The 27,994-nt window shown below is 34.5% G+C and overlaps 1 protein-coding gene across 1 annotated transcript; it reads right to left on the bottom strand.

Annotated features, from left to right (window-relative positions):
• Positions 1-26,974, bottom strand: slc18a2 (solute carrier family 18 member 2). Its single transcript, XM_056477786.1, has 15 exons — positions 26,835-26,974; positions 24,948-25,281; positions 24,004-24,062; positions 23,762-23,845; positions 21,097-21,189; positions 20,338-20,427; positions 20,135-20,178; positions 14,453-14,513; positions 13,897-13,992; positions 12,444-12,522; positions 9,850-9,901; positions 8,943-9,006; positions 6,538-6,657; positions 6,310-6,443; positions 1-932 (listed from the first exon to the last, which is right to left on the bottom strand). Exons 1-15 carry the CDS (start codon positions 26,965-26,967, stop codon positions 828-830), a joined length of 1,548 nt encoding a protein of 515 aa, XP_056333761.1. The 5' UTR covers positions 26,968-26,974; the 3' UTR covers positions 1-827.
• Positions 26,975-27,994: the final 1,020 nt, after the last annotated feature.

A 27,994-nucleotide genomic window follows, 5' to 3' on the forward strand; every position in this document is an offset into this window, starting at 1 on the left:
CCCTACAGAGGTAAGCAGTGAGCAGTACTGACCCGTAGCATTTGTTTAACACACAAAATGCCGCCATATGCACAAAGGAGCACATATTTGTTGGTTTTCAAAACTGTGACCCTGGGGACATTTTCCCAATGAGACAAGTGGTCACAAGTTAAAATATGAGACTGATTAAAACACTGATAGGTATGTGTGTCCTTCGTTTACTTGTGATCAGATCATCCTAAATGCATCTTAATACCAGGTGTAAACAGGGCCTATAATATATGATATTATTTGAACTGATCATGATACGAATGGCAACATTTTAAGGCCCATTTCAAGGTGAGTTGTAATCCATTAAACTGACTTAAATGCACCTTCACTGACATTTACGCCTATGAAAAGACTTCAACAGGACCGATACATACATACATGAAGACCAAACTTTCCTACCACCACAGACTAACAATAAATATCCAATACATATCTGTCCATTACTGAATGAATCTTATCAACTGCCCTTCCTGACTCTTGAATTGGGAAAAATGACCTTTTGTTATGCCTAATAATGAATGTTTTCCCAATCATCCACTCTCAAATCCTATATTTTGATCATAATCCACATAAATAAGGCTGTTGGTTAGATATTTCACCTCTCCCACATCAAGAACAAACAGCGACGAGAACAACTTTGGTTTGCTTCTGAAAAACATGACCATCACAAGCACAGGACACCGTGGGACAGATATGGGACATTCGCACAAATCAGCAGTCAGTCTGTTGTTTTCCTCTTTACGTACAACAAAATAGATACTCTGGGTGACATACATGGCTGGAGGTTAGGAGGACGCCTACTCAGGGCTTTCGGGATCAAAATCATCACCCATTTGATAGCTGGAGCCCTGGGTGGAGTAGGAACGGGTCTTCATTGAGCAGTTAGAGTCCATCAGAATGGCCTGAAAATAAAGAAAACATGAGTATGATTACATCGTAGGATTACACTATCTATCTAGAGTTATCTTACTTCACGTATAGCCTAAAAATCTGTAAATGTAGCTAATTAACTATTTTTTGTCTTATAATTTACATGATCAACCTAGACAGTATACAATGCCCAGCATAAATGAGTTCATCCCTTACACATCTCTAAGAAATATTACTATTATACATTCTAATGCTGGGACACTGCAAAATATATTGTTTCAGCATCGACATTGCAATGTGATCATTCGCGATAGTCACAATGCAGGATATGCAGTGTTGAGTTAGTATTATAATTTATCGTTATCCATCGACTATGACTAGTATAACATTTTTTAAAGCATTCGGGCAAAAGAAATTGTACAATTTGTAATGTTAATAGCAATTAATGTTGATTTATTTTTTATATTATTCAGTTACTTTACCTGAATACCGTTAGACTCTGAAAATGATAAAAGACTGTTGTCATGATCACAAGTGATCTAACCTTCATAGATCGCTGGAGAACACTCACATTTACACAGACTACAATCCTGTTTCAATATGAACTACAACTCCTGTCATGCAACACGCGCACACACGCACCTGCTCCAAGTTTCCATTGATTACACTTACACAGCTAATGCTGCTCAAGTACTGATTACATATATTGAAGCTGCAGTCACACTAGAGTTTGTGTGAGTGAAATTCTTTTTTACGGCGCTATGAAAAGGGGCGAGATTAAACAAGATGATTAGACATTAAAAAAAGCGAGCGATTGGTCTATATTTTAAATTTCTGTACAGAGAGGTCATGTTTTGATCCTCGATTGGTCTCACGCAATCAAGTGATGTGATTTCGCTGGTCAGAGTTCACCAAGCTTGAACTTTGCAACACAGTGAACTGCGAAACTTGACACACGAACTTGCGTTTCCGGTCGGACGCATTCGCGTGCGTATGAATGGAAGTCTATGAGGAGAAAAGTGCAGTGTGACCGCAGCTACATACGGCTCACTTTGAGACACTCATTGCTGAGTTTTGTTGAACTGATTACGAACATTACGACGCGTTTTCCTTGCCTTTACATGTTTGTTTTGTTTGTTTATGTTGTCTGCTGCCTGCCTTTTGACGATTTGCCTGTTGCATGACTACGACTTTGGATTTGCCTGTGTACATCTGTTTACCCCCATCCTGACTGTTGCTGGCCTGACCATCCCTGTTTAATAAACCTGCATTTGGATCCATACTTCCTTTGTCAGCATCCCACTTCACAATACAGCTGTTTATTTGAATTGTATCTTTTTCTTTATTGTATTGATCTGTGCTGGTAGATTGTTTATTAGATTATATACAGATCCACTCACCTGCATAATCACCCCAATCAATCTAAAATGATAAATTCTTTTTCTAAATAGAGATATTCAAGGGATCTGGTGAAATTGCATTGATATCGTAATATATATTTCATAGAATAACAAAATATCGCAATGTTATATTTTCCCAATATCATGCAGCCCTATGCGATCATTTAAAATAAGAGATTTTTGCAAATATGGTTTATTATTTTTGCATTAGATTGCATTAGAAGTCAGGATCAAAACCAAAACTGTAATTATTCTATCAAATCATTTGTACGATCATGGTGGGAAAAATTTGTACACCCCAGTGAATATGTTAGAGAATATCAAATAAAATTGTAACTTATAGGAAAAGTCAAGGAGGCCTTACAAAATATTACTTTTAATTAAAAAAAATTGTAGGTTGTAATAGATTTGCAGCTACTCATATAAATTAATATGTGTTATGTCTTTTGCTGATGATGTTAGGTGGCCGCACTCTTACATTAAGGAATATGATGGTTAAATGGTTTTGTAATAATGCAGCAATATAGATGATTACGCATTTAAAGAGGTATATTACCTTGTTCTCTCAGAAATAAAGGTACAAAATCTGTCACTGCCGGTGTTCTGTCGATTTGTTCTACCTTGTCAGATTGTCCTACCTTCCATTCAAAAAGTAGGTAGCACATTTTAATGACGCAGTATGCTACCCATCAGATTTAGATACCAGTGTCAACTTTACTGTGGAGTAGTGTGATATGAAGCTGTAATATCCCCCTAACCTACCTAACCCCAACCTCAGAACCATTCAACAAACAACAACCAAGCAAATATATTTAGAGTTAACATAGACTTAACATGACATAACATGCACATGAATTAGCTATACTGTATATTCAGGAAACAATGGATGACATGCACAGATGTTAAATATTGATTTATGAGTACATAAGAAAAAGACGCTCATTGACCTGACAGAAAGAAGAGTTTTAGATTAAGCTTTATCGACGAAATCAACAAATAACTTTAGTATATAATGTGAAAATGTATACATTAAACAAGTATGATGTTATAAAGTATAAATTATTAAATTATTTATGTAAATATTATTATATTTTATAACTATTATTTTATTACTATCATATTTTTATACTATATTATTAATTATTATTATAAAAATAATAAAACAAATAACTCCCTTTTCGATCTGCCTAAATCTAATACATAGTCATTCATTCATTCATTTTCTTTTTGGCTTAGTCCCTTTATTAATCCAGGGTCACCACAGCGGAATGAACAGCCAACTTATCCAGCATATGCTTTACGCAATGGATGCCCTTCCAGCTGCAACCCATCTCTGGGAAACATCCATTCACACTCATACCCTACAGACAATTTAGCCTACCCAATTCACCTGTATCGCATGTCTTTGGACTGTGGGTTAAACCAGAGCACCCGGAGGAAACCCACGCGAACGCAGGGAGAACATGCAAACTCCACACAGAAACGCCAACTGACCCAGCCGAGGCTCGAACCAGCGACTTTCTTACCGTGAGGCGACAGCACTACCTACTGCGCCACTGCGTCGCCAATCCATAGTTAAATTAATGTAAAAAAAAGTTTATTATTAATAATATGTGCTTTTAGTTTTGAAAAGTCAAAATCTTTATTCACTTTTCAGTTTTTAATTCATTTATTTTATTTTATTTTATTTTATTCGTAAGATGTCGTAATTTTATTTTGAGTTAAAACGGACTCAAATTTGGCCTAATTTATATTTACTCATCTCCAAAACAGGTACTAGTGAATGATATCATCGGTTGTGGGCGGAGCTGGTCTCTTCTGACGATGCCCCCTAACAGTAAGAGATAGTATCTATATTGCGCTGTGATTGAACGAGGCTTTGATAAAGCGTGTGTAAAGCAGGCACAAACAGATCCAGTGTATATGCGTGTGTGTGTGTTGATGCTCTTCAGGATCAGTGTAGTGCTCCTCTTGAGAAAGAAAGACCCCGATGCTCAGCTTTGATCACACAGCATTTGAGGGCAAACGCACGAGTCTGTTCAGATCAGCATCACTCTTTGATCTTAGCTTAAGGGTCATTTTATTTGTATCTATTATGTAAGAAATTTCCTGTGGCAGTCATATTCTGTCATGTCAGTGACTTAAAGTTAGAGATCAAATCAAATGGGAAAGTGTCTGAATGTCAGGTAGAAAGTGAATATATGGATGTTACTGGTAAAAATAAATAAAGAAGAGAATATGGACACAATTAAAATAAAAAAGATTGTATTTTAGAATTGACTGTAAAAAACATATTTTTATAGTGGACAAAGTACTTTTAGATTATTAAAATATTCTTCACACTAAGAAAAAGCACTTTTAGGACATGAACTGATTATTTTATGGCAATGCTGCAACAAACAAACCTTCTGGAACTATTATTTTTAATAGTGTATTAGTCTGGATGCATCCACCTATTCATATCATAGTTCAGAAATCATAAATAAACCATATTATACTTGTTTTCATATGATAAATTATGTACATTTAATTATTTACTATTATCAGCCGAGACAGAAACAGACGGCATTCACCAGAACCTACTAATAAATGCATGCTGCATACTATTGTTTTAAATGTTTGTTTTAGCTCTAAGGGTCTGTTCACACTTGATAGATTTAGTTTGATTGAAACTAACTCTGGTGCAATTGTTCTGTTAGTTAGCTAGTTAGTTAGTTAGTTAGTTAGTTAGTTAGTTACCAATATTTCTAAATCAAATTTTTAGCTCAAATTACCTATTTAACCTCTTAATAACAATGTATTAACAAACACACATGCAGTATACTGTACAATAAAGCGATTAGTTTAAACTTTACTTAAAAAAGAGGGTAAACAAGTTGTCTTAAATAATAAAAAAATGAAGTCAACTTAACAATTTTACAATGTTAAAACAAGTTACAAAGGATTTACTCACATTTTTGAAGTAAAGTAGCCAGGGCTTGACATTAACACCTGCCAAATGCGGGTAGATTTTAGCAGTGGCGGGTTAGACAGTCACCCCCACTAGCCATTTGGCTGGTTGAAAATAATTTTTAAATTGCCAGTGCTGGCTAGTCACTAAAGATTAGAAGTATAGTTTATGATCATTTGTCAATATGTGATCTTAGAATTGAGAAGCAGCACGGTTAACTGTTAAAATAACTGACAGGAGGTAAATACCGAATGAGAGGATGATCACGCGCACAGTGAGACACAGGCATGCTCCCGTTACCTTGTGCGAAGCGACTGCGCGTGGAGCAACTGGTGCGATCGGTTCTCTTTGACATAGACAGGACAAAAAGCAATGCTCTTGCACCAACTGTCCTGCTGGTTTCAAGAGCTTAAGATATTTTGCAAGCAGCAGCTGAATGTATACAGCTATATTTTGCTTGTTTTAACACATTATTTAAGATTTTTGGCATCAAAATAATTAGTTTGGTGTGGCTAGAGAACAAATTGGTAAATCCTTAGTGTTGAGCCCTGAAAAGTCATGTGAAATAAAACTAATTGCAATGCGACACTATGAAACCACAATCCATTGAGCAAGGTCACAACACACAAAAAAGTTAAATGAGCGAGGCGGCATGTGGACATAACACAAAACTTAAATCAAGTAATTTCATGCATATGAATTATCTTTTCCAAACAACACAATTGTGATAGTGAAAATGGCAAGTGGCTAGTAACATTGGAAAACTACTAGCCACAGTGGCTGGTGATGAATGTTAATGTCAAGCCCTGAAAAGAGCTAATCACTTTTTACATTGTTTGCTCCCATTGTTATTTGCAACTACCATCATCCAATTAATACCCGATGGAATAACCTTAGATTTTTAATTTCTAATAAATTCAAATTAATTAAATAATTAGAGTATCCCCTGTCACATGCAATATTTTGTGGTAAAAATCACTTTTTTTGATAAATTACTGCATTCATGGGTGTGTAGATTGCGATGAGTATAATGTATGTTGATATATGGTGGGTTCTAACCATCTTTTCCTCGTTGGCAGGAGGATTTCGCAGAAAGAAACAGAGAGGAGCAAACATGATGTCCACTAAACCGATGATGGTCATGAGCCAGGGGAAGCCGATGCTCCGTGCGATTGCTCCGCCTGCAGACGGACCTGCAACAACAGACGTGAGTGTTAAATGCTGCTAAACATATTAAAAATGAATGAAGGCGTTTATAACAGACTGAACTTTCATTTCAGTCATTACCTAAAGCAAAACCCATGCAGAAGGCGACATCAGCAATGGCGTACACACTTCCATACACAGACACATGCCTCAAATCGACCAGATAACCCATGATAGGCATCATTGAAGAGTCCACCATACCTGCAGACCACAAAATACAGATTGTTTAAAAGACATATTTTACACTGATGCTAAATATTATACACATAAACAGTAACATAACAATATATTATATATTCCCATTCATCACAATGTCTCTTATCGGTAAGCCATTTAATAACAAAATGTTTAAATGACCCCTTCACACTAACAAGCTAAAACATGCTAGCAAAATGCCACAAAATTAGCAATATGCTATCAACAATGTAAAACATGCTAGTTGTGATACAATATTAACAATATTCTAACAACAAGATAAAACATGCTAGTCATGATACAACATTACCAATATGTTAACAACAAGATAAAACATGCTAGTCATGATACAATATTAGCAATATGCTATAAACAATCTAAATCATGCTTGTTATGATACAATATTAGCAATATGCTAACAACAAGATAAAACATGCTAGTCATGATACAATATTAGCAATACACTATAAACAATCTAAATCATGCTTTTTATGATACAATATTAGCAATATGCTAACAACAAGATAAAACATGCTAGTCATGATACAATATTAGCAATATGCTATCAACAAGCTAAAACATGCTAGTCATGATAGAATATTAGCAATATGCTATAAACAATCTAAATCATGCTTGTTATGATACAACATTAGCAATATGTTAACAACAAGATAAAACATGCTAGTCATGATACAATATTAGCAATATGCTATAAACAATCTAAATCATGCTTGTTATGATACAATATTAGCAATATGCTAACAACAAGATAAAACATGCTAGTCATGATACAATATTAGCAATATGCTATAAACAATCTAAATCATGCTTGTTATGATACAATATTAGCAATATGCTAACAACAAGATAAAACATGCTAGTCATGATACAATATTAGCAATATGCTATAAACAATCTAAATCATGCTTTTTATGATACAATATTAGCAATATGCTAACAACAAGATAAAACATGCTAGTCATGATACAATATTAGCAATATGGTATCAACAAGCTAAAACATGCTAGTCATGATAGAATATTAGCAATTTGCTAACAACAAGATAAAACAAGCTAATCATGATGCAATATTAGCAATGTGCAATCAACAATCTAAAACATGCTAGTCATAATACAATATTAACAATATGCTAACAACAAGCTAAAACATGCTAGTCATAATACAATATCAGGAATATGCTATCAACAAGCTTAAACATGTTAGTTGTGATACAATATTAGCAATATGCTAACAACAATCTAAAACATGCTAGTCATGATACAATATTAGCAATATGCAATCAACAAGCTAAAACATGCTAGTCATGAGACAACATTAGCAACCAACAAGCTAAAAACATGCTAGTCATGATACAATATTAGCAATATGTCAACAACAATCTAAAACATGCTAGTCATAATACAATATTACAACAAGCTAAAACATGCTAATCATAATACGATATCAGGAATATGCTATCAACAAGCTAAAACATGTTAGTTGTGATACAATATTAACAATATGCTAACAACAAGCTAAAACATGCTAGTCATAATACAATATTAGGAATATGCTATCAACAAGCTAAAACATGCTAGTCATGATACAATATGCTAGCCACATCTTACAATATTAGCAATATTTCATCAACAAGCTAGCAATTTATCATTATGCTAAAAACATATTGTGCACAAATAACAATGCAAAATACACAGAGGACTACACAGTGGTCAAGATATGTGCATTTAGCGTTTGTTTTATGTACAATAGAAAAATAGTTGAGTGAATTGGAAACCATGTTCTGTGTGAACTTTGGAGATATATAAGATTTTGGTAGTTGAATGATGTTTAATATAATTACATAGTGAATCCAATAACAAATTTCCTTTTCCTCTTTCCTAGTGCAAACTAAAGAAAGTAAACCGGTCAAACTGACCTCAAGCTTTGGTAAAAAAAAAGTTTTTATATAGAAAGAAAAAATGTAATTCAATTATTGAATTAATAAATAAGCTTAACTAAATTAACTTTATTAACTTAAACTAAATTAACTAAATTGAATCTTATTTGTGCAGTGTTTTACACAATAATTATATTGTTCCAAAGGAGCTTTACAAAACGTGCAAGTGAATACATTACAGTCAAAATCAGAAAGACTTAAGGTGCTGTTTATGGGGTAGACAGCATATATCCTTAACCTGTAGTTATACAATATATTGTGTCTTATTCAAAAAGATGATTTCAATGTGTATAATACAAAAGGGAAAAAGAGCATTAAATGTATTAAGACTCACCTATGGCAAATCCAACACCAAAGTTTGGCACAATGAGTCCATATATGTCTTTTGCAAGAGGCACCTGTTGGACAATCAGAAGAGCTCAATACGGTAAACAGAATCTTGTTGATTATAAGAAAATACCACAGATAACTAAACACTCTGTAGAGCATCAGAAAAGGGTTTGCACAGTACTATTTTTGATCCTGTACCACAAAACCAGTCATAATTTGTACATTTTTGGACAATTAGCTTAACACATTATCTTATAGTATACATTAGCTTTCCATTGATTTATTAAGATAGGACAATATTTGGCCAACAATTTGAAAACCTGGAATCTGAGGGTTAAAAAAACTCTAAACATTGAGAAAATCACCTGTAAAATGATCCAAATTAAGCAATGCACATTAGTAATCAAAAACTGAGTTTTTATTTATTTACGCAAGGAAATGTACAATATACTTAATATTCTAATGATTTTGGCATAAAAGAATATCATTTTGACCCATGCAATGTATTTTTGTCTATTACTATAAATATAGCTGTGCAACAAAACACTGCTTTTACTGTCTAGCATCACATTTTTGTGCTTTGATTTTTCATAACCTTTTGTATCCATGTTTTTTCCATAAGCAAAACTGCACATGTGTACTTGACTCTCATATGAACTTGTTTTCCCATCTAAACTGATTAACATCTATAAGAGAACAGACTGTCTTCCTGGTAAGCAGGATATGTCCAAGACGGTCGAGAGTCTGAGCTTTCAATTCAAAATAAACTTTCTTTACAGCCCTCAACAGAGCTACTGGACAGCAAATGATTTCAGACACCGTAATCCACAACTGCATTTATAGATAAATACTGAAATATTCACAGTTGTGAAATGTTAATCTTGAGGTGGATTTAGTCAGGACGAACTTACACAGAGAATACTGATTCCAACCAGCAGCATCCCTATAAGTGAGCACAGCCATCTGTGGAGAAAGAGGAAACAAAAAATGAAGATGAACCAACTAATGTCTGCTGTTCTGATTCAGAGGTTTCTGAGGACCAAGACATTCAGAGGGTCACAATGCCACAACAAAAGAGCCTGTCCTGTTAGAGACGAATGCAGTTCATTAAATGTCACTGTGCAAATCTACAGGCTCTGCAGTTTAACCACTGACAGTTCTGCTGCTTCACCTGACATGCTTATCTTTTCTTACAAACACCTCCAGGCATTTTTTAAGAAAATGTCAAATGAGATGTGGAAATGCAAACAAACAGTTATCTGACGTTCACAATTAACACTCAAAGTGCCTGGTAAATAGACTTAAAAGGGTTTGTTTACAGCAAAATTAAATCATTTCTATTTATTTGCCTCTTGTTGTTTTAAAACCTTAAGACATTTGTTCAAATTCAGAATACAAATGATGACAATTAATTTAAAGTCAGTTTACTAAAATCTAAACATTCGTAATGAGAATAAAATCATTACATGCACTCACTGGTCACTTTATTAGGTACACATGTCCAACTCCCCATTAATGCAAATTGCTAATCAGCCAATCGCATGGCAGCAACTCAATGCATTTAGGCAAGACGATCTGCTGCAGTTCAAACCGAGCATCAGAATGGGAAAGAAAAGTGATTTATGTGACATGGTTGTTGGTGCCAGACAGGCTGGTCTGAGTATTTCAGAAACTGCTGATCTACTGGGATTTTCATACACAACCATCTCTACGGTTTACAGAGAATGGTCAGAAAAAGGGAAAATATCCAAATGCCTTGTTGATGCCAGAGGTCAGAGGAGAATGGCCAGACTGGTTCAAACTGATAGAAAGGCAACAGTAACTTAAATAACCACTTGTTACAACCGAGGTATGCAGAAAAGCATCTCTGAACGCACAACACATCGAACGTTGAGGCGGATGGGCTACAGCAGTAGAAGAACACACCGAGTGCCACTCCTGTCAGCTAAGAACAGGAAACTGAGGCTACAATTAGCACAGGCTTATCAAAATTGTACAATAGAAGATTGGAAAAACGTTGCCTGGTCTGATGAGTCTCAATTTCTGCTGCAGATGGTGGGGTCAAAATTTGGTATCAACAACATGAAAGCATGGATGTATCCTGCCTTGTATCAACGATTCAGGCTGGTGGTGGTGGTGTAATGGTGTGGGGGATATTTTCTTGGCACACTTTGGGCCCATTAGTACCAATTGAGCATCATGTCAACACCACAACCTACCTGAGTATTGCTGTTGACCAGGTCCATTCCTTTATGACCACAATGTACCCATCTTCTGATGGCTACTTCCGGCAAGATAACACGTCATGTCATAAAGCGTGAATCATCTCGAAACTGGTTTCTTGAACATGACAATGAGTTCACGGTACTCAAATGGCCTCCACAGTGACCAGATCTCAATCCAATAGAGAACCTTTGGGATGTGGTGGAATGGGAGATTCCACATCATGGATATGCAGCCGACAAATCTGCAGTAACTGTGTGATGCTATCAAGTCAATATGGAGCAAAATCTCTGAAGGTTCATGTACCTTTTAGAATCCATGCCACAAGGGATTAAGGCAGTTCTGAAGGCAAAAGGGGGTCCAATCTGGTACTAGTAAAATGTTCCTAATAAAGTAACCGGTGAATGTATACTGTGTAGATTAAACAGTTTAATCTTCTTTCTATATATAATTTATCAGAAATAAAACTAGAAAATCTGTATGGGTTTGATTTGAATTCTAATATTTGTTAAAATAAATAAACATATATAACAATTCTTACTGTTTATTTTTCAGAAAATGATAACTGGTCAAAATTACAAATGTTTTCATTTACCGTGGCTGACAATCAGGATTATACAGCCAAAATTGTTTTGTTCTTTTAAGTCAAACATTTATGTTATGTTGCCTAAAAATGAATGAAAACGTGTCTGAAAACATGACACCTTCATGTTATTGGATGCAAAAGGCTCTTATCTTTTCTTATCCAAAGATGTATGGCATCAAATGTGACATTTTATAATGTGAGAAAAGATTTCTATTTAGTTAGCTTAATTAGAATTAATTAGATTAATTAGCATAAATGAAATAATAATACTGAATATTTATTGAGCACCAAATCATCATATTAGGATAATATCTGAAAGATAATATGAGACCGAAGACTAGAACAAGGATGCAGAAAACACTGCTTTGTCTTTAGATAAATAAAATAGCATTTTAAAATATATTAAAACTGGAAAATAATGACCACTGTCAGTTTTGTCACTTTTTAAAGAGTTAATTTCAGACACATTTGGATTATGTATATTCCCTTTAAAAGTGCTTAAGCTTCACTATAACTAAGTGTACACAACAAACAAACACCCAGCATGCTGAGACTGATGTTTAAAAACACAAACACAAAACCTGGCGACAGAAACTCATTTAGAGCCATTTCAAAACAGAGGAAGCTGATAGCAGAGTGGAGGAAGATAAGGAAAGAGAAGAAGGGGAAAAAAACACATTAATTTCCCTCTCCTACCTCCCCATTTTGTGAGCCAAAACGGCAAAGATGTTGGTCCCTATTAGATATGAGATGCTTGCTGGCACGAATGCAATCCCTAAAAGCAGAGAGAGAGAGAGAGCAGATAAGACGACACAATATCAGTTTGATCTCAGAGCTGCTGTTGGTCTCACAGACGCTGTTATGAAGCTGCTTCTCTCATTCTCTTGCTCCTTCTCTTTCATTAGCTCTCGTGCTTTCCCTTTGCCTGCCAATGACACCTCAATATCCTGCCTGCCCTGTTTCCCTGCTTTCCTTTCTCTTTATTAGCTGTCCATGCTTCGTAAACAGCAGGAAAACCACGGAAGAACTCAGAAGTCACTGACTATTTCAGCTGGGTTTACTGTGGCTGAAGTATGAAGTGTTTTGGATGGAGAACAAGAGTTCACTCCAGTCTTTATGCAATTCCGGAAGTACGTGGAAATATTTATTTTGTGTTGAGCATCATTTTGTGCAAAAAGCTGGAAATATCTTAATTAGTGTGAGGTGGTCCAATGATCTTTTTGGAATAGCACTGTTTATATTTGATATCGTCATTTTCATAATCATAACGAAATAAGCACTCTCACTACTAAGTTGCTAAATCACATTTTTGCACTACATTACATTGTTAATTACAATTATAAAAACTATTATACAATAATTGTATAATAATTAAAATCAGCATAAATTGGATACAATAAATAATTAAACAAATAGATTTCCTATAATGGAGTAGCTTCATGCAACATATACATATACAGTTGAATTTATTATTAAATTATTAAAATAATAATAATTATTATATGTATATATATATATATATATATATATATATATATATATATATATATATATATATATATCATTTAATTTAGCAGTTTGTAAGGAAATTACATCATGAGTAAATTAAGAAATAAAGCTAATTAATACATGAGTAAATTAAGATATAAAGCTAATTAATTCTTGAGTAAATAATAATATTTCGTGAGTAATTTAATTGATGAAAAAATCCATACTCATGTAATAATGAGTACAAATTTTGCTATAATTAATAAAGTGTGAAAATTTAATATATAATTTATATTATATAAATAAAATGTAATATATAAAATATATTTTTTCTTCATACACACATACCCAACTGCAGTGGCATTAGTGTGCTAGCATGTTTTGAATAATTAATACAAATGTAAAATTGAAATTAAAATCCTTTATAGAAGTATATTTTTTTCTTATGCTAAATTTTAGATTAAAATATTACCTGGCTATTATTTTAATAGTTGCTCTTTTTAGCTTGTGACCTTTAATGTAAGATAAAACACACTTGGGGCTTTACTTGTTCTCTCTCTCTCTCTCTTTGCCTGTTCATCTTTACCAACAGTGAAAGTGAAAACCCTGGAACTGAAGATTTAAGTGAGTGTGCACATCAACACGAGGCACATTCTCCAACCTAGCTGCCATTTCCGGGGGCACATGGTCTCCATCATCCAGATGGGCAGCGCTGGCTCCAGCATAGCAATGGCCATGTTAGCAAAACAAATGGAACCTGAAATAGAAAATGAGGAGAGTCAGTGTCCATCTCTCGCCCTCCCTCGGATAAAATGAGCATCATGTTGGCGAGCACAGATGTGTTTCTTGACCACTTCATACACAAACACACACACATTCTTATTTTTCTCTCACTAAAAACATTTCTGAATGTGCCTGAGGCCTGATGCACATCCAGTGTCACACATGCAGCAAAAATAACTGACTAATTTCTTTCTTTACACACTTTGGAAAATGCTGGGTTATTTTAATTCAAATTTGGTTTGGTTTCAAACTAAATAAAATGTTGGTTAAAAACTACCCAGCAATTTTTTTAGCTCCAAAGATTTGAATTCATTAGTACCAAAAAGTTTCACCTTTGAACAGATGTGAGTAAAGAGTAAGAGTAAAGACTGTTTTATGAATAGAAACTAGATTTCTGCTTTTAGGAATAAAAAGTTTGTGTTATTTGGTCTAACCTGCTGCAATGAGGATGTATGGGTCCTTCATGAGGGTTATGAGTGAAGTTCCTTTTTGACTCTGGGAGAGAAAAAAGATCAATAAATAAATAAAAATTCCATTAAAATAAATTAGTAAAAAAAGCAAAGAGAGCATGGAAAACAAATAATGCCATAAAAGTGTTAAATACTGGACACAATCTTGCATCACATAAAACATGATATCTTAATTTTACATGTTCATTTATTGTGATTTATGATTCAGATTTCTTTTAAAACTTCAACAGGCATTGTAACTGCACTCAAAATATTTCACAAATACCTTATAAGATATATAGAGTTCTGTCAGGAACATAATTAAAAAAAAACATACACGTGCCTGTTAATGGGTTAATTTTTACATGTTAGTTTATTGTCAGTATTATTTACTTGATATAATTAGGTTATTTGGGGTTTTCCAAATCCATTATGAATTCTGGCCTCAGGTCAGGCATGTTTCATAAAGGAATGTACGTCAGGGCAAATGACAAATACTGCCCTCATCACCACAGCGGGTCCCATTGAGATGAGTTGACTACTTGAGAATCACACAAAACAATATTTATGAAGCTCCATATGCCTTCTGTTCCATTTATGACTCCTCTGGCGAGCAGCCAGAAGATCATAGACAACTTTGTGAATGACAAAATATAGCAGCTTTAACTCTCCATATTGATGTGGGAATAGTGGCATATCTAGTGTGAACTCTACAGTTCCTGAAGGAAGTGAAAGATTTCAATTTATTTGTAAACTTTGAAAAGAAAAGCTAATCAGTTAACAAATATTTATTATTCTAGCTATGCTAGAATTTTGAAGTATACTGTTTTGACAATTTGTGAGCAGTTTGTCATTGCTAAACGTGCTATTCTGTCATCTAATCGTGTTGAAATGGCTAGTTGCAGTTCACTTATCGACCACTGGTGTCGGTAAAAACAACGTTTTCTGTACTCTATCTAGCCTTTTTAAAGTAACTACACTAAACTACATCTTATATACAGAGTTTTTAACCAAGGTGTTTGTATCCCAGACCACAGGAGACAACATTTTTGTAAATATTTTTTGTACAATATGTGAAAAAAATTGGTAAATTTTTTAATTGGTTTGTGCATCTGTTAACAACAGAGGCTGTGATGTGGCAAAAGACCACAGTAAAATAGTAACATGTCAGTGTGTCATAATTATTCATTAAACAGCACGCACTGCTTTGGCCTGATAGAAAAACTTTAAACTGTGAGATTGCAGTTGCAAAAGTGATTATTTATTCAGTCTTTTATCTAACCGATAAAATGGTTTACACCACAAAATACATATTTATAGCTTTCATTAATATACATTTCTGATGCAAATTAATACAAACAGCTGTGCATTTATTTATACACTCCCAAAAAAGATTCTTAAAGGTTTGTTGCACATATAACAGTTATATTTAGAACCGCAGTTTCCTGAAGAACACTTTATTTGCTGAAATAGTTTTTATGTGAGTTTAGGGTTCTTTATTTCCCGCCTTTCTGTTTTTCAAATCTATAACTGCCAAAGCACCTGCAGCTCATTACTGATTTTCTGGACGTCAACTATCAACAACTATCAGCACTCTATCAAAAGGTAAATGAATTCTTTCTTAAGATGTCTATGCATTTTATCTTTCAAAATGTAACCTGTTTCCTACCAATGTTATCTTTCTGTTTTTATTTTTATTTTAACAGAACATGTGACAAGCTCTGTTCAGCTAAGGATGCCTCTTCTTCTCTGGGTATGTAACAGAGATGCTTTTTTCTTCTATACTTGGGTTTATGCATAAAAACTAAAAGATACTCTATATTTTTCTTGATAATAAAAATAAAATTATACTATTAAATAATATCTATATTTTATATTCTAATATTAACACTAATATTTAGGAAAATATAAATAAACAATAAGGTCCTATATATAGCATTTTCAAAGCATTGTCCTTTATGGAACCTTATAAAAAGTATTTCTGCGATTTTTTTTTTTACAAGGATAAGAACCTTATTTGGTACAAATTAGAATGTTTTTTTTCTAAGAGTGTAGCAGTCAGGGGTGTGAGATAATGTGAGCTTACAAAAGAATGTAGAAATAGACTGAAATAATTTTGTTGCTTGTAACGGTGATTTGCAGAGTGCATTTGTAGGAAACTTGTATGTATTTAACTCAATGAAAGTAAAGTTAACACACCCTCTATTTCAACATTTTTCAAATCTGTGATGAAACAAGGTTTCATGACCATTGACAATTAATTTTATTTATGAACTATAAAAATGAACCAAAAGTTGTTCTTGTACTGTGAAGAAACATTTTTGTTTCTTCCTGGCACCTTTATTTGTGTGTGTATATGTGTGTTTAAGGAAGTGATTACATTTTAAGGGATAATAGAGACAATGAATAAGTCTTTTCTAGATACAGTAGATTTGACACATTGCTGCTTGTTTAAGCATCCATATTGGTTCAGCCAATGATGTGAATTTGACGGCAAATATTACTATTTATTTATTCAACCAGTGGCATAAGGGGCATTGTTTAGACGTTTGTTTATTCATTCATTCATTTTCCTTCAGCTTAGTCTCTATTTCTGAGGTCGCCACAGTGGAATGAACCGGCAACTATTCCAGCATATGTTTTACGCACCTGGTACCCTTCCAGCCGCTATACTGCATGTCTTTGAACTGTGGGGAAACCGGAGCACCAGGAGGAAACCCACACGAACACTGGGAGAACATGCAAACTCCACACAGAAATGCCAACTGACCCAACTGGGACTCGAACCAGTGACCTTCTTGCTGTGAGGCGACAGTGCTAACCACTGAGCCAGTGTGCTGCCCTGACTTTTGTTTAATCTAATTTAATACAATTATTCTTTAACTGTGACATATTTGAAAATCTGTTTAGGAGATTTGCATCATAGCTGCAGGTTGGAAGAAATGCCTGTAATCATTTTTTTTAAAGCCCCATAGGTCTGATAAATACACCTCTTGTTAAATCAGCACTTCTTTCTCTGTTGAGATGCTATTCCACTCAAAACACATTTTCACGTTCAATTGTACTGCTCTAACCAGGTTAATTCATTCTGAGAATGGTCTCATTGTAGATCACAGCTCCCAAACAATTAGATTTTACCACTGCTATTCTTGTTGAATATTGACACTGAGCAAATCTACCACCTGATGTCAAAGTAATATTGATTTTTTTTATTGATTATTGATTTGAGATGGCAGGTCCATCATCGTCTGGTCTTTACTTTGGTATACTGTATGAGGACAAAAGAGACAGGCCTTTTAACAAATTGTCATGTAGATTTGTTGATAAAATGTTTCTATCATACAATGGAAATTATGATTGTTTCAAAAGCTGAATGAATAGCTTGATTGACTATACAAATTTACATTTATGGAAAAAAAGACTACTTATATTCTCAGTTATTCTAATTTACAGGGATTAATAGATATGGGTTTAAGTAAATTGTCAGTATTTTATTAATATTGTAATTTCGAGAATTTTTTTCCCAGAAAATGACAGCCGGACAGAATAACAATTGCTTCAATCATGGTTACTCCACCAAATATTGATTTCTGAACTAATGTCAAAGTTGGGTTGTCTAAAATGAACGTTACCATGTCTAAAGGAAACATTTTTATATTATTATATGCTCAAATCAATCCTAAATGAAAATATTTAATTTAAAACAGAAGACATTTTATCAGTAGTTTACAGAACCAAACAAACATTATGATTTAATCAAACACATACAGTTGAAAGAATTATTAACCCCTCTGAATTATTTGCCCCCTGTTTATTTTTTTAACCAATTTCTGTTTAACGGAGAGAAGATGTTTTCAACACATTTCTAAACATAATAGTTTTAATAATTCAGTTCTAATAACTGATTTCTTTTATCTTTACCATGATGACAGTAAATAATATTTGACTAGATATTTTTCAAAACACTTCTACACAGCTTAAAGTGACATTTAAAGGCTTAACTAGGTTAATTAGGTTAATTAGTCAAGTTATTTTATAACAGTGGTTTGTTATGTAGATTATCGAAAAAATATATAGCTTAAAGGGGCTAATAATTTTGACCTTAAAATGGTTTTAAAAATTCAAAACTGCTTTTATTCTAGCCAAAATAAAACAAATTAGACTTTCTCCAGAAGAAAAAAATATTATCAGACATACTGTGAAAATTTTCTTGCTCAGTTTAACATCATTTAGGAAATATTTAAAAAAGAAAAACAATTCGAAGAGGGGCTATTAATTCTGACTTCAACTGTAACTATATATTAAAAATCGAGAGGAAACTAAGAATTTTCGAATGGTCTTTTAATTTTTTCCATTGCTGTACAACATTTTAGTTTTCTTTTATTGTTTGAAAATGTTTGGTTCAATTCTTCCTTCCTCATGAAAGATGACAGAACCTCACAGATAATCCAAACACAAGTAGCTAAACAAATACACTGTCTGGAGGGGCACTCGGGGTCTCTGCAGTAACTGATACCCATCAGCACCATTGATCAACGTCAGACATGTTTGATTGGATCAGCCACTCTATTGTATCTTTCCTTTTACAGTGACGCAATCTGAGGCACGTTCACATTATTCCTAATACACCAGCCTGCACAAACTGTGCTATCATCCTGAGCTACAATCTACACACAAACAGCATAGAAATGATGTATTTTTAATCCCAAATACATATCGAGGTTTAAAAATACCCAGTGCGAGAGCCCCAAATCCCCTTACAAATTATTCTAGTACTGTTTCTGATAAGACTAGACCAGGCCTCACTTGATTAACTCTTTCCATGCCACTGATAAATGGTTAACAATTTTCAATGGTTAATGGTAAGGAGTGCAGAATATATAGACACAAAAAGACAAGTGATTCTAAACATGTTACTCAGCTATTACTAACCATTGAAAGCTTCACACTAATGGAAAACGGCTTAACACTACAGAATTCCATTATGTTCAGGCTAGAAAATTAACAATTAACCTAAGATTTTATTTGATCTTTTATGACACTTTGTAACTTTTCTGATTTAGGATTATGGCCATGCATACACAGTTTCAACATTCTAATGTGTTGCAAAATGACTTAACCAAATTTGAGGTTTGCAGGTCAACATTTTGTTTCAAGAAGGTGCACAGAACTGACAAAAATTAAATAAAATATCAATTTGACCCTGCCATTAAGAACTACCTAAATTTTACAAGGGTTGAACACAAAGGTTATTGATACACACATATTCAAGTGTTGATGTATGTAATATTAAAGATGGTCATACAACATAATATTTTGGGGGCCATGAAAGTTTTGTAAAAATGACCATGCTGTTGCCAAATGGCATCTGTTTTAGAAAATGAAAGCGGAGAAAGGTCTATTGCCAGGTCACAGCCAGCCTTTTCCCAAGGATATTAGACTACAAATTGACATTTTACCCCTTAAATACCATTGCAAATAACACCGGCGTCATAAAAAAATTACTCGCACTAAAACCACATTTTTTCTTAAAATGCTCACAAAAATCCTTCCAAACCCAGAGTTTGAACTTAATGCAATACAACATCACTGCTATAAACCAAACCAAACACTAATGTTGAAAAACAGAGGTTTAGGTCAGATTAGTAAAAAGGGTATGGCACTCACCTCTGGTTCCACTTTTGAAGGCTGAAGCACAAAAAGCTGCAGAGCTACTCAGAGAAATTAGGAAGAAAAAAAAACATCAAAATAATAATTTATTAACAGAAGTATTGTTCAGAAATTCATTTATAATGAGTTAGTAAGCTCTTTATCACCATAACATGAATCTAAATGCTGAATCTGAAGATTTTAAAAAATCTTTCGCTCACCTCCATCAAGCACTGCCAGCACCGCCAAGATAAGGAAAGGAGCTGTTTTACCAACAAACTCATACATAACACTGCCAAATGGAGGACCAACTACACAAAACAAACATATACAGCATAAATTAGTCAAGACAAGAGTGATCGCTCATAGACTTGTTCTACCAACAAAGTATCTTTGAAAACATTTGATGCTTTGTTTTAATACAGGCCACAAATCCAATACAAACAGCTCTTCAAAACAAAGTACATAACCATGATTGCCAAACCACAGTAAAAAATACTACTAATATGTTCTACAGGAGCATTACTTTTACAAATATCTGGATGAATATGAAATGAAATGAATTTTATGTTTTAATTAAAATTATTGTGCTCCATTTTCCTGTTGCTCTCATTTGATTAAGTACAGTATGACGACAGCAACATTTAATCACTGTTTTGCAAGATGGCTCTTATCCAGTAGATCAAATATATTTTTAAACACTTGACATTATGAATAAAAATAATGGACTATAAAAGATTAAACATCCTGAGATTAAAGCATGATGCCATTAACGGGAAGCACTGTGTTCTTCTGACCACTGCTCCTGGGCTTTTTCAAGTCAAAGCCACTTAATGCATATCCACTCCACTGACTTATCATATCTCTCTTCATGGGATGAGTTCCAAGTAAAACTAGAGGTAGGACTTTGTCAGTTTCTCTTGTGCCAACCAAGTTTTGACAAAAAAAATATGGAAAAGAATTTTAAACAGATTATGCACCTAAAACTCCCATTGCTAGTCCTCCCAGTGCAATCCCAATAGCGTTTCCTCGTTCCTCGTCATCTGTGTAAACACTTGCCAGCATCCCCATACCTGCACAATGATAAACAGACATCCTTATCAGGAGGTTCAGAAGAATGTTCAGCAAAAGATAAACTTTTTCCCCTTTTTATTTATTTAAATAGTCAAAAAACAACATCAAACATTTACTAATCAACACGACTAACAACACAACATACATATAAACATAGTGCTTTTACACTGTGTACATACAGTGCATTTGGAAAGTATTCATAGTGCTTCACTTTTTCAAAATATTTTTTTTGTTACAGCCTTATTCCAAAATGGATTAAATTCATTTATTTTCTACACACAATAGCCCATAATGACAATGTGAAAAAATATTTTTTTTTTATTGTTGCAAACTTATTAACAAAAAAAACCCTGAAAAATCACATGTATATAAGTATTCACAGCCTTTGCCGTGAAGCTCTAAATTGAGCTCAGGTACATTCTGTTTCCACTGATCATTCTTAAGATGTTTCAGCAGCATAATTGGAGTTCACCTGTGGTAAATTCAGTTGATTGGACATGATTTGAAAAGGCAAACACCTGTCTATATAAGGTCCCAGAGTTGACAGTGCATGTCAAAACACAAACCAAGCTTGAAGACAAAGGAATTGTCTGTAGACCTCTGAGACAGGATTGTCTCGAGGCACAAGGCTGGGGAAGGTTACAGAAAAATGTCTGCTGCTCTGAAAGTTCCAATGAGCACAGTGGCCTCCATCATCCGTAAATGTAAGATGTTTGGAACCACCAGGACTCTTTCTAGAGCTGGCCTGTCATCTAAGCTGAGTGATCGGGGGAGAAGGGCCTTAGTCAGGGAGGTGATCAATAACCCAATAGTCACTCTGTCTGAGCTCCAGTATTCTTCTGTGGAGAGAGGAGAACCTTACAGAAGGACAACCATCTGTGCAGCACCTGTCCACCAATCAGGCCTGTATGGTAGAGTGGTCAGACGGAAGCGACTCCCCACCTGGAATTTGCCAAAAGGCATCTGAAGGACTCTCAGACCATAAGAAACAAATTTCTCTGGTCTGATAAGACTAAAATTGAACTCCTTGGAGTGAATGCCAGGTTCATCTCCCAGCAGGACAATGACCCCAAGCACACCGCCAAAATTTCAATAGAGTGGCTTCACAACAACTCGGTGAATGTCCTTAAGTTGCCCAGCCAGAGCCCAGACCTAAATCCTATTGAACATCTCTGGAGAGATCTGAAAATGGCTGTACACGTCACCTCCCATCCAACCTGATAGAGCTTGAGAGGTACTTCAAAGAGGAATGGGCAAAATTTCCCAAAGACAGGTGTGTTGTGTTATCATATTAAAAAAGATTTGAGGCTGTAATTGCTGCCAAAGGTGCATCAACAAAGTATTGAGCAAAGGCTGTGAATACTGATGTACATGTGATTTTTCAGGTTTTTTATTTTTAATAAATTTGCAACAATTTCACATTGTCATTATGGGGTATTGTGTGTAGAATGTTGAGGAAATTAATTTAATCCATTTTGGAATAAGGCTGTAACATAAAAAATGTGCAAAAAAGTGAAGCGCTATGAATACTTTCAGGATGCACAGTATAAACAAAGACAAAGGAAATGGAAAGTGGAAAACAAGCAAAACCTGACAGCATCAGCATCAAATTGTCCACTTACAATTACATTTGTCTTATAAAAGGACGCCACATGGCAGTGAACTTGGACCCGGAACCATTTAAAATAAATCTTATTTTTTCCAAACTAAGGAAATGCAACACACCATTGGCCCACTGTTTAAGGGAAGTTTAAAATTCATTAAAATCAAGCGTCCTGCTAAAAGAGAAGTAAAGGCAATGCAGTCCAATTCACTTTTTGACAAATTGATATTTTCATTTCCAGAAGACAGCAGTTAGGGGATTTGCACAAACATCTTTAAGATACAAACTTTTTTGATTTTAATTTACATAGAAGAATGCAATTATCTTATAATAATAATGTTTTTAAAAAGTCAAAATATGGATGAAATACCATTCCTTTGTCATTCAGAGTAACAGAAATATTATTGTAAAAACAAAACAACCTATTTATTTTGAGCTAGACTTATAACAATTTTTAAAAGAATTAAGTGATCATTGCAAATTTTGGTAAGAATGAAAACCTTTTACTGACAAACAGGTCAAACCGAGTGGTTTGAAGGATAGTGGCAAAGTATAAACATTTAAAATGACAATTTAATTTCTGATAATAAAATGACACGATAATAAATAACATTTCTATTTTGATGGTTGATTCAGTAAATTCTGAGAATATGAATTCTAATAGTAACTATTTAAATTCTAACATTGAATTACATTTGATTTGTTCATTGAAATAACTCATTTAGGAGTTTCAAGAGTCTGTTTTGCAATCTAGATCTAGGATTGCATACATCTTTGAATGGAAATAGATTCCATTTTACACTAGCACCTGAACACTACTACCATTATCAGTGGATTTATGCATACAGAGTTCAGAGAAAATCAAAGTCAAATGCAATTTAGTTAAATAAGGCACCATAAAGCATTACAATACAGTATTTGACAGGATCTTTTCTAATTCTAACATAACAGTGCACAAAACATGTTACCTGCCACAGAAGAACAGGATGAGCCAACACCTTGTAGAGATCTGGCCAAAAACAGCAGCGTATAGCTTGATGAAAAGGCGAACACTTTACACAGATTAAAACACGGACAGAAGAAAGAGGAAACGTAGATGTATTTATCATAGCAATATGACACACCAGACAGTTTAGCTACTGTCACCGTTCTCTCTTAGAAATGAGATTAATGTTAAAAGCAGCATTAAAAAATTATATTTTGTACTCACTGATCGTAGAGACAAACATGATGCAGAAACCAGCAAACATTGGGATCTGGTATCCTATTCTGCAATTACAGATAAGAAATGCCTCAGGGATATATTATATAAAAGGCAAAAGTTGCATCAGCATTTTTTTTTCCACAAACATTTTGAAGGGAAATGTTTTGTTACATATTGCAGTGTTTCACTAAAAAGTAATATGTTATTATTAAGTTGTAAAGACTGGATGAAAAGTTTTTTTTGGATTTGTATATGAAAAATTATATTTCAATTATTGTATATTTTAATTCTATTCAATTCATGTTTATTTCATAGCGCTTTTACAATCTAAATTTTGTCAAAGCAGCTTAACCTCAAAGTTGAAGTAAACTGAAACTGTCAGTTCAGTTTTCAGAGTTGAAAATGTAAGTATTTTACATTTTATTTAAGCTTTTGTTACCTTCAAAATGTATGTTCAATTCAGTGTGTTGCTGACAACATATTGATTAAACATTGATTTTCCCAATAGTCTGGCATCTCCTATAAGAAATGATGCTGTTTTACTATAAGAACTATAACATATAATGTGTTTTTGTTTCTTTTTTTTGCTTCTTCGTCACATTCTGTGAATAAAACATTGGTGTTTTAGTCATGTACACTGCTATGTAATATATTATGGTTGAATAACTCTGACATGAAGCCACCGGTTTGTTCTAGTGGGATCCATTCAGTGCTGTGGGGCCAAATTTAACTGGCCAAATCTTAGCATGTGAAGATATGATGGCACATGCACGAGTGATCACACTACTGCTGATCATTGAACAGACAGAGATGTAGCAGAATAGCACTGCAATATTCAACTTACTTACACTCCATTTACACTCAACACACACACGGAAATGTCATGCAATCCCATCCTGCTTTTAAGAGAAACGCTGCTGTGTTTTTTTAACATAAACTAGCGGCTGTACCTGTTGGTTAGTGGTCCTATGAAGGGGTTAGTGATTAGCTGTACTGTTGCTTTAGAGGCAAACAACAGACCCACTTTCACATTCTCGTTCAGAAGCTGGTCATCTGCTTTGGGGCAGTCGGACTGGTTTTGAGGGGTCACAGAAGTAGGTGCCGGGCTCATTGGGCCAGCCGTGCTAATCTGCGGGCTGAAGCCAGTCACACGTGTGGTGTTGTCATACAAAGACACAATGCTCTGAAAGGTGCTCGATGGAGACAGAGGGGTCATGGAGTGATTCTTCGCCATCTGAGCGGCCTCGTCGTCCACTGTGTACAGGTAGCTTGGAATAATAGGCACTAGAGATAAGAAAAAGAGGAGACACCATAACTACTGTGTTCAAGAAACAGTTGAAACCATCAGGGAATTTGTATGGTTTTAATGGAAACTATATTGAGTCTCTACCTTTGCCTTGTATTGTTGACATGTTTAAGCTAATAAATTAAATATGTCCTATAGCACACTAGAGACCACTGACATATTTTATTGGGTCAAATCTCATGGTATCTAATGTTTTATTAGCGTTTGTAAACCATTCGAGCCTCTTCTGTCGTTGTTTTAATCAACAGCATATTCCTTCGACTTGTTCATACTCTTTAAACATAATCAGAAAACCAGTTTTAGACGGCTAGAAACGCTGTTTAACACTTATTTGCTTGAAAATGTGCGACGATTTATCAAGCTGTGTGAGACCACGTTTGACCTTTCACGTGAACAATTGGGTCTGTTTAGATGCGTTTGACATTATCAAGCGTAAATAACCCACAGGGACACCGTGTGCGATAACGCTCGAAAGCCTCTTCATTCAACACTTGTGCCAAAGAACGACAGGTTCATTTTTTACTTGGGTCCATGTACACACACACACAGACAAAGTATTCATCGTGTGTATTTCCAGCTTAATTGCCCTCCTCGTTTCTTGGCTCGCGGACGTGAGAACAAACAGAGGTAGTTTAGCGCGCGTCAGTGTCACATTTAATAAGAGCGCGCGCGCGCGGATGGAGATCTGGCAGCGCTCGAGGACATGATACCTTAAACCAGGGACAGTTTGGAGTTTACAATCGCGTAGCATCGATAACAGTATTTTATGTATTGTCTGTAGCATCTAAAAATATTAGCCAATTATTTAAGTTTTAATGCATTTTTAAGTTAGGGAAATATTTTAAGTCAAACAATTCGCATTAGTGTTTACGATTTTAAACTGTTTTCATGCAGCCTAATTAACACAAATATTGTTACTGGATCAGGGTATTCAACCAGAAACAATTTACAATCTTGGTAAAATCACGCATATCATGGTTTTAGTCACATTAATATCCGCCATTGAGAATTAGAAATGTTATAATGATTTTTTTAGTATATGTGTACAGCAATTAACATATGTATGCATAAATAAAAATGCATAAATAAAAATAGCAATTTAATTGTAAGGTCTGTGGTTATTAGCCTTGGATAGAAACCATCAGAAAATGTCTAATGTTATCATGGAATTTATATTAGATTTAATGGAAAGTAATAGTGGAGTCAGGTAATTTGTTGCATTCTATTGATGGGATGTTAAAACAACAAATCCTAATGGAAAATGCCCCAAAACCTACTAGAAGCCATTATAATGTACTGGCTTTAATGGTAACAATTATCTAGTTTGTAAGGATATTTGTATTGGAAACCATAAGAAATTCGTTGTTTTATTTTCAGCAGGATTCCTGCTACAGGACTATTCAATATTGACTATTACTGGCAATATATGGGGTGATATTTAAAAATGCATTATGTGTTCTAAGCACTGTTTGCATGCATGTTTGGTGTGTGCTCGCACATGTAACAGGTGTGTGAACAACACAGCACTCACCGACCACCGTCAACAGCATGTTGTCCAAGAGCAAAGCAATGAAAACGATCAACAGAATCAGCCTTCGAGACTGTCTTTCTTCTCTTAGCCATGTTAATAAACTAAAATCTCTAAGAGCATCAAATAATCCCATTTTTTTAATAAAAATCCAACTGCCAGAGACCGAGCGAGATATAACCTGCAACAGAGCAAGAAAACGAGTGTCAAGGACCACCAGTGACATCTAATAAGGCAAAATGTGTTTAATAATCCTGCAAAGAGAGGCGCCCGAGGAGATAAACATTGTAAGAAAAATGAGAAATATTTAGTTAAAAACAAAACATTAAAAGTATAAATGCATGCACTGGAGCACTCTGAAAATAATAAACTAGCAACTCAGTTTTTATTTTAAATGTAAGTCCAAACATATGTGATGAATTGTATATCTAAAGATATATCCAGTTTTTATCATTCTTACCTTATAAGCACATTTGCATTGAGCTTGCTGTCAGATCCCGGGTGAAAGGCACGCTGGATGCGGAGCGTTTTAGTTGCTTGACTGGTGTTTGACGTCACGCTGTTTCACAGAGATCTCAAATGGGGTGTGCTGTGCCACGAACGAATTAACCATCAGTCACACACACGCACACAAAAGATAGACAGGACCACCTTATTTGCTTTTTTTGTGATATATTATCCCATTTATTCAATACCCATATTTCAATATATGTTCGAGGTGCTTAGAAAGTTCTCTTTAGGAAGTTCTTTTAAGGATATGCTTGTATTAGTTGTATGCAGATATAATAGACTCCACACGGTCATGCTTTAAGATTATGATGCTGTTGTTTTAATCCGCTTGACTGGTGTTAAGAAGTTATTTACAGAAGGAAAGCTGCATTCACTTGTTGAGTTTAAACAAACTATTTGTCATCGGTCAAATATCCAAGTGCATCATCATCTCGTTTAACCAAATGTCTCTCTTTCAGCAGTTTTACATTAACGCCATCTTGTGGCGGTGAAAGATATGAGATTTGTTACATTTATTTATTTATTTTTTGTCTGTTCCTGGAACCTGGAGGTCCACTGTTTTGTTAATTTCATCGCCAACGCTAATGAAACACACCTAAACCAGGTAATCAAAATCATTAAAATCACTAGAAACTGCTGCTTCAAGCTCAATT

This window comes from Danio aesculapii, chromosome 17, assembly GCF_903798145.1.
Source record: "Danio aesculapii chromosome 17, fDanAes4.1, whole genome shotgun sequence".
Taxonomy (NCBI): domain Eukaryota; kingdom Metazoa; phylum Chordata; class Actinopteri; order Cypriniformes; family Danionidae; genus Danio; species Danio aesculapii.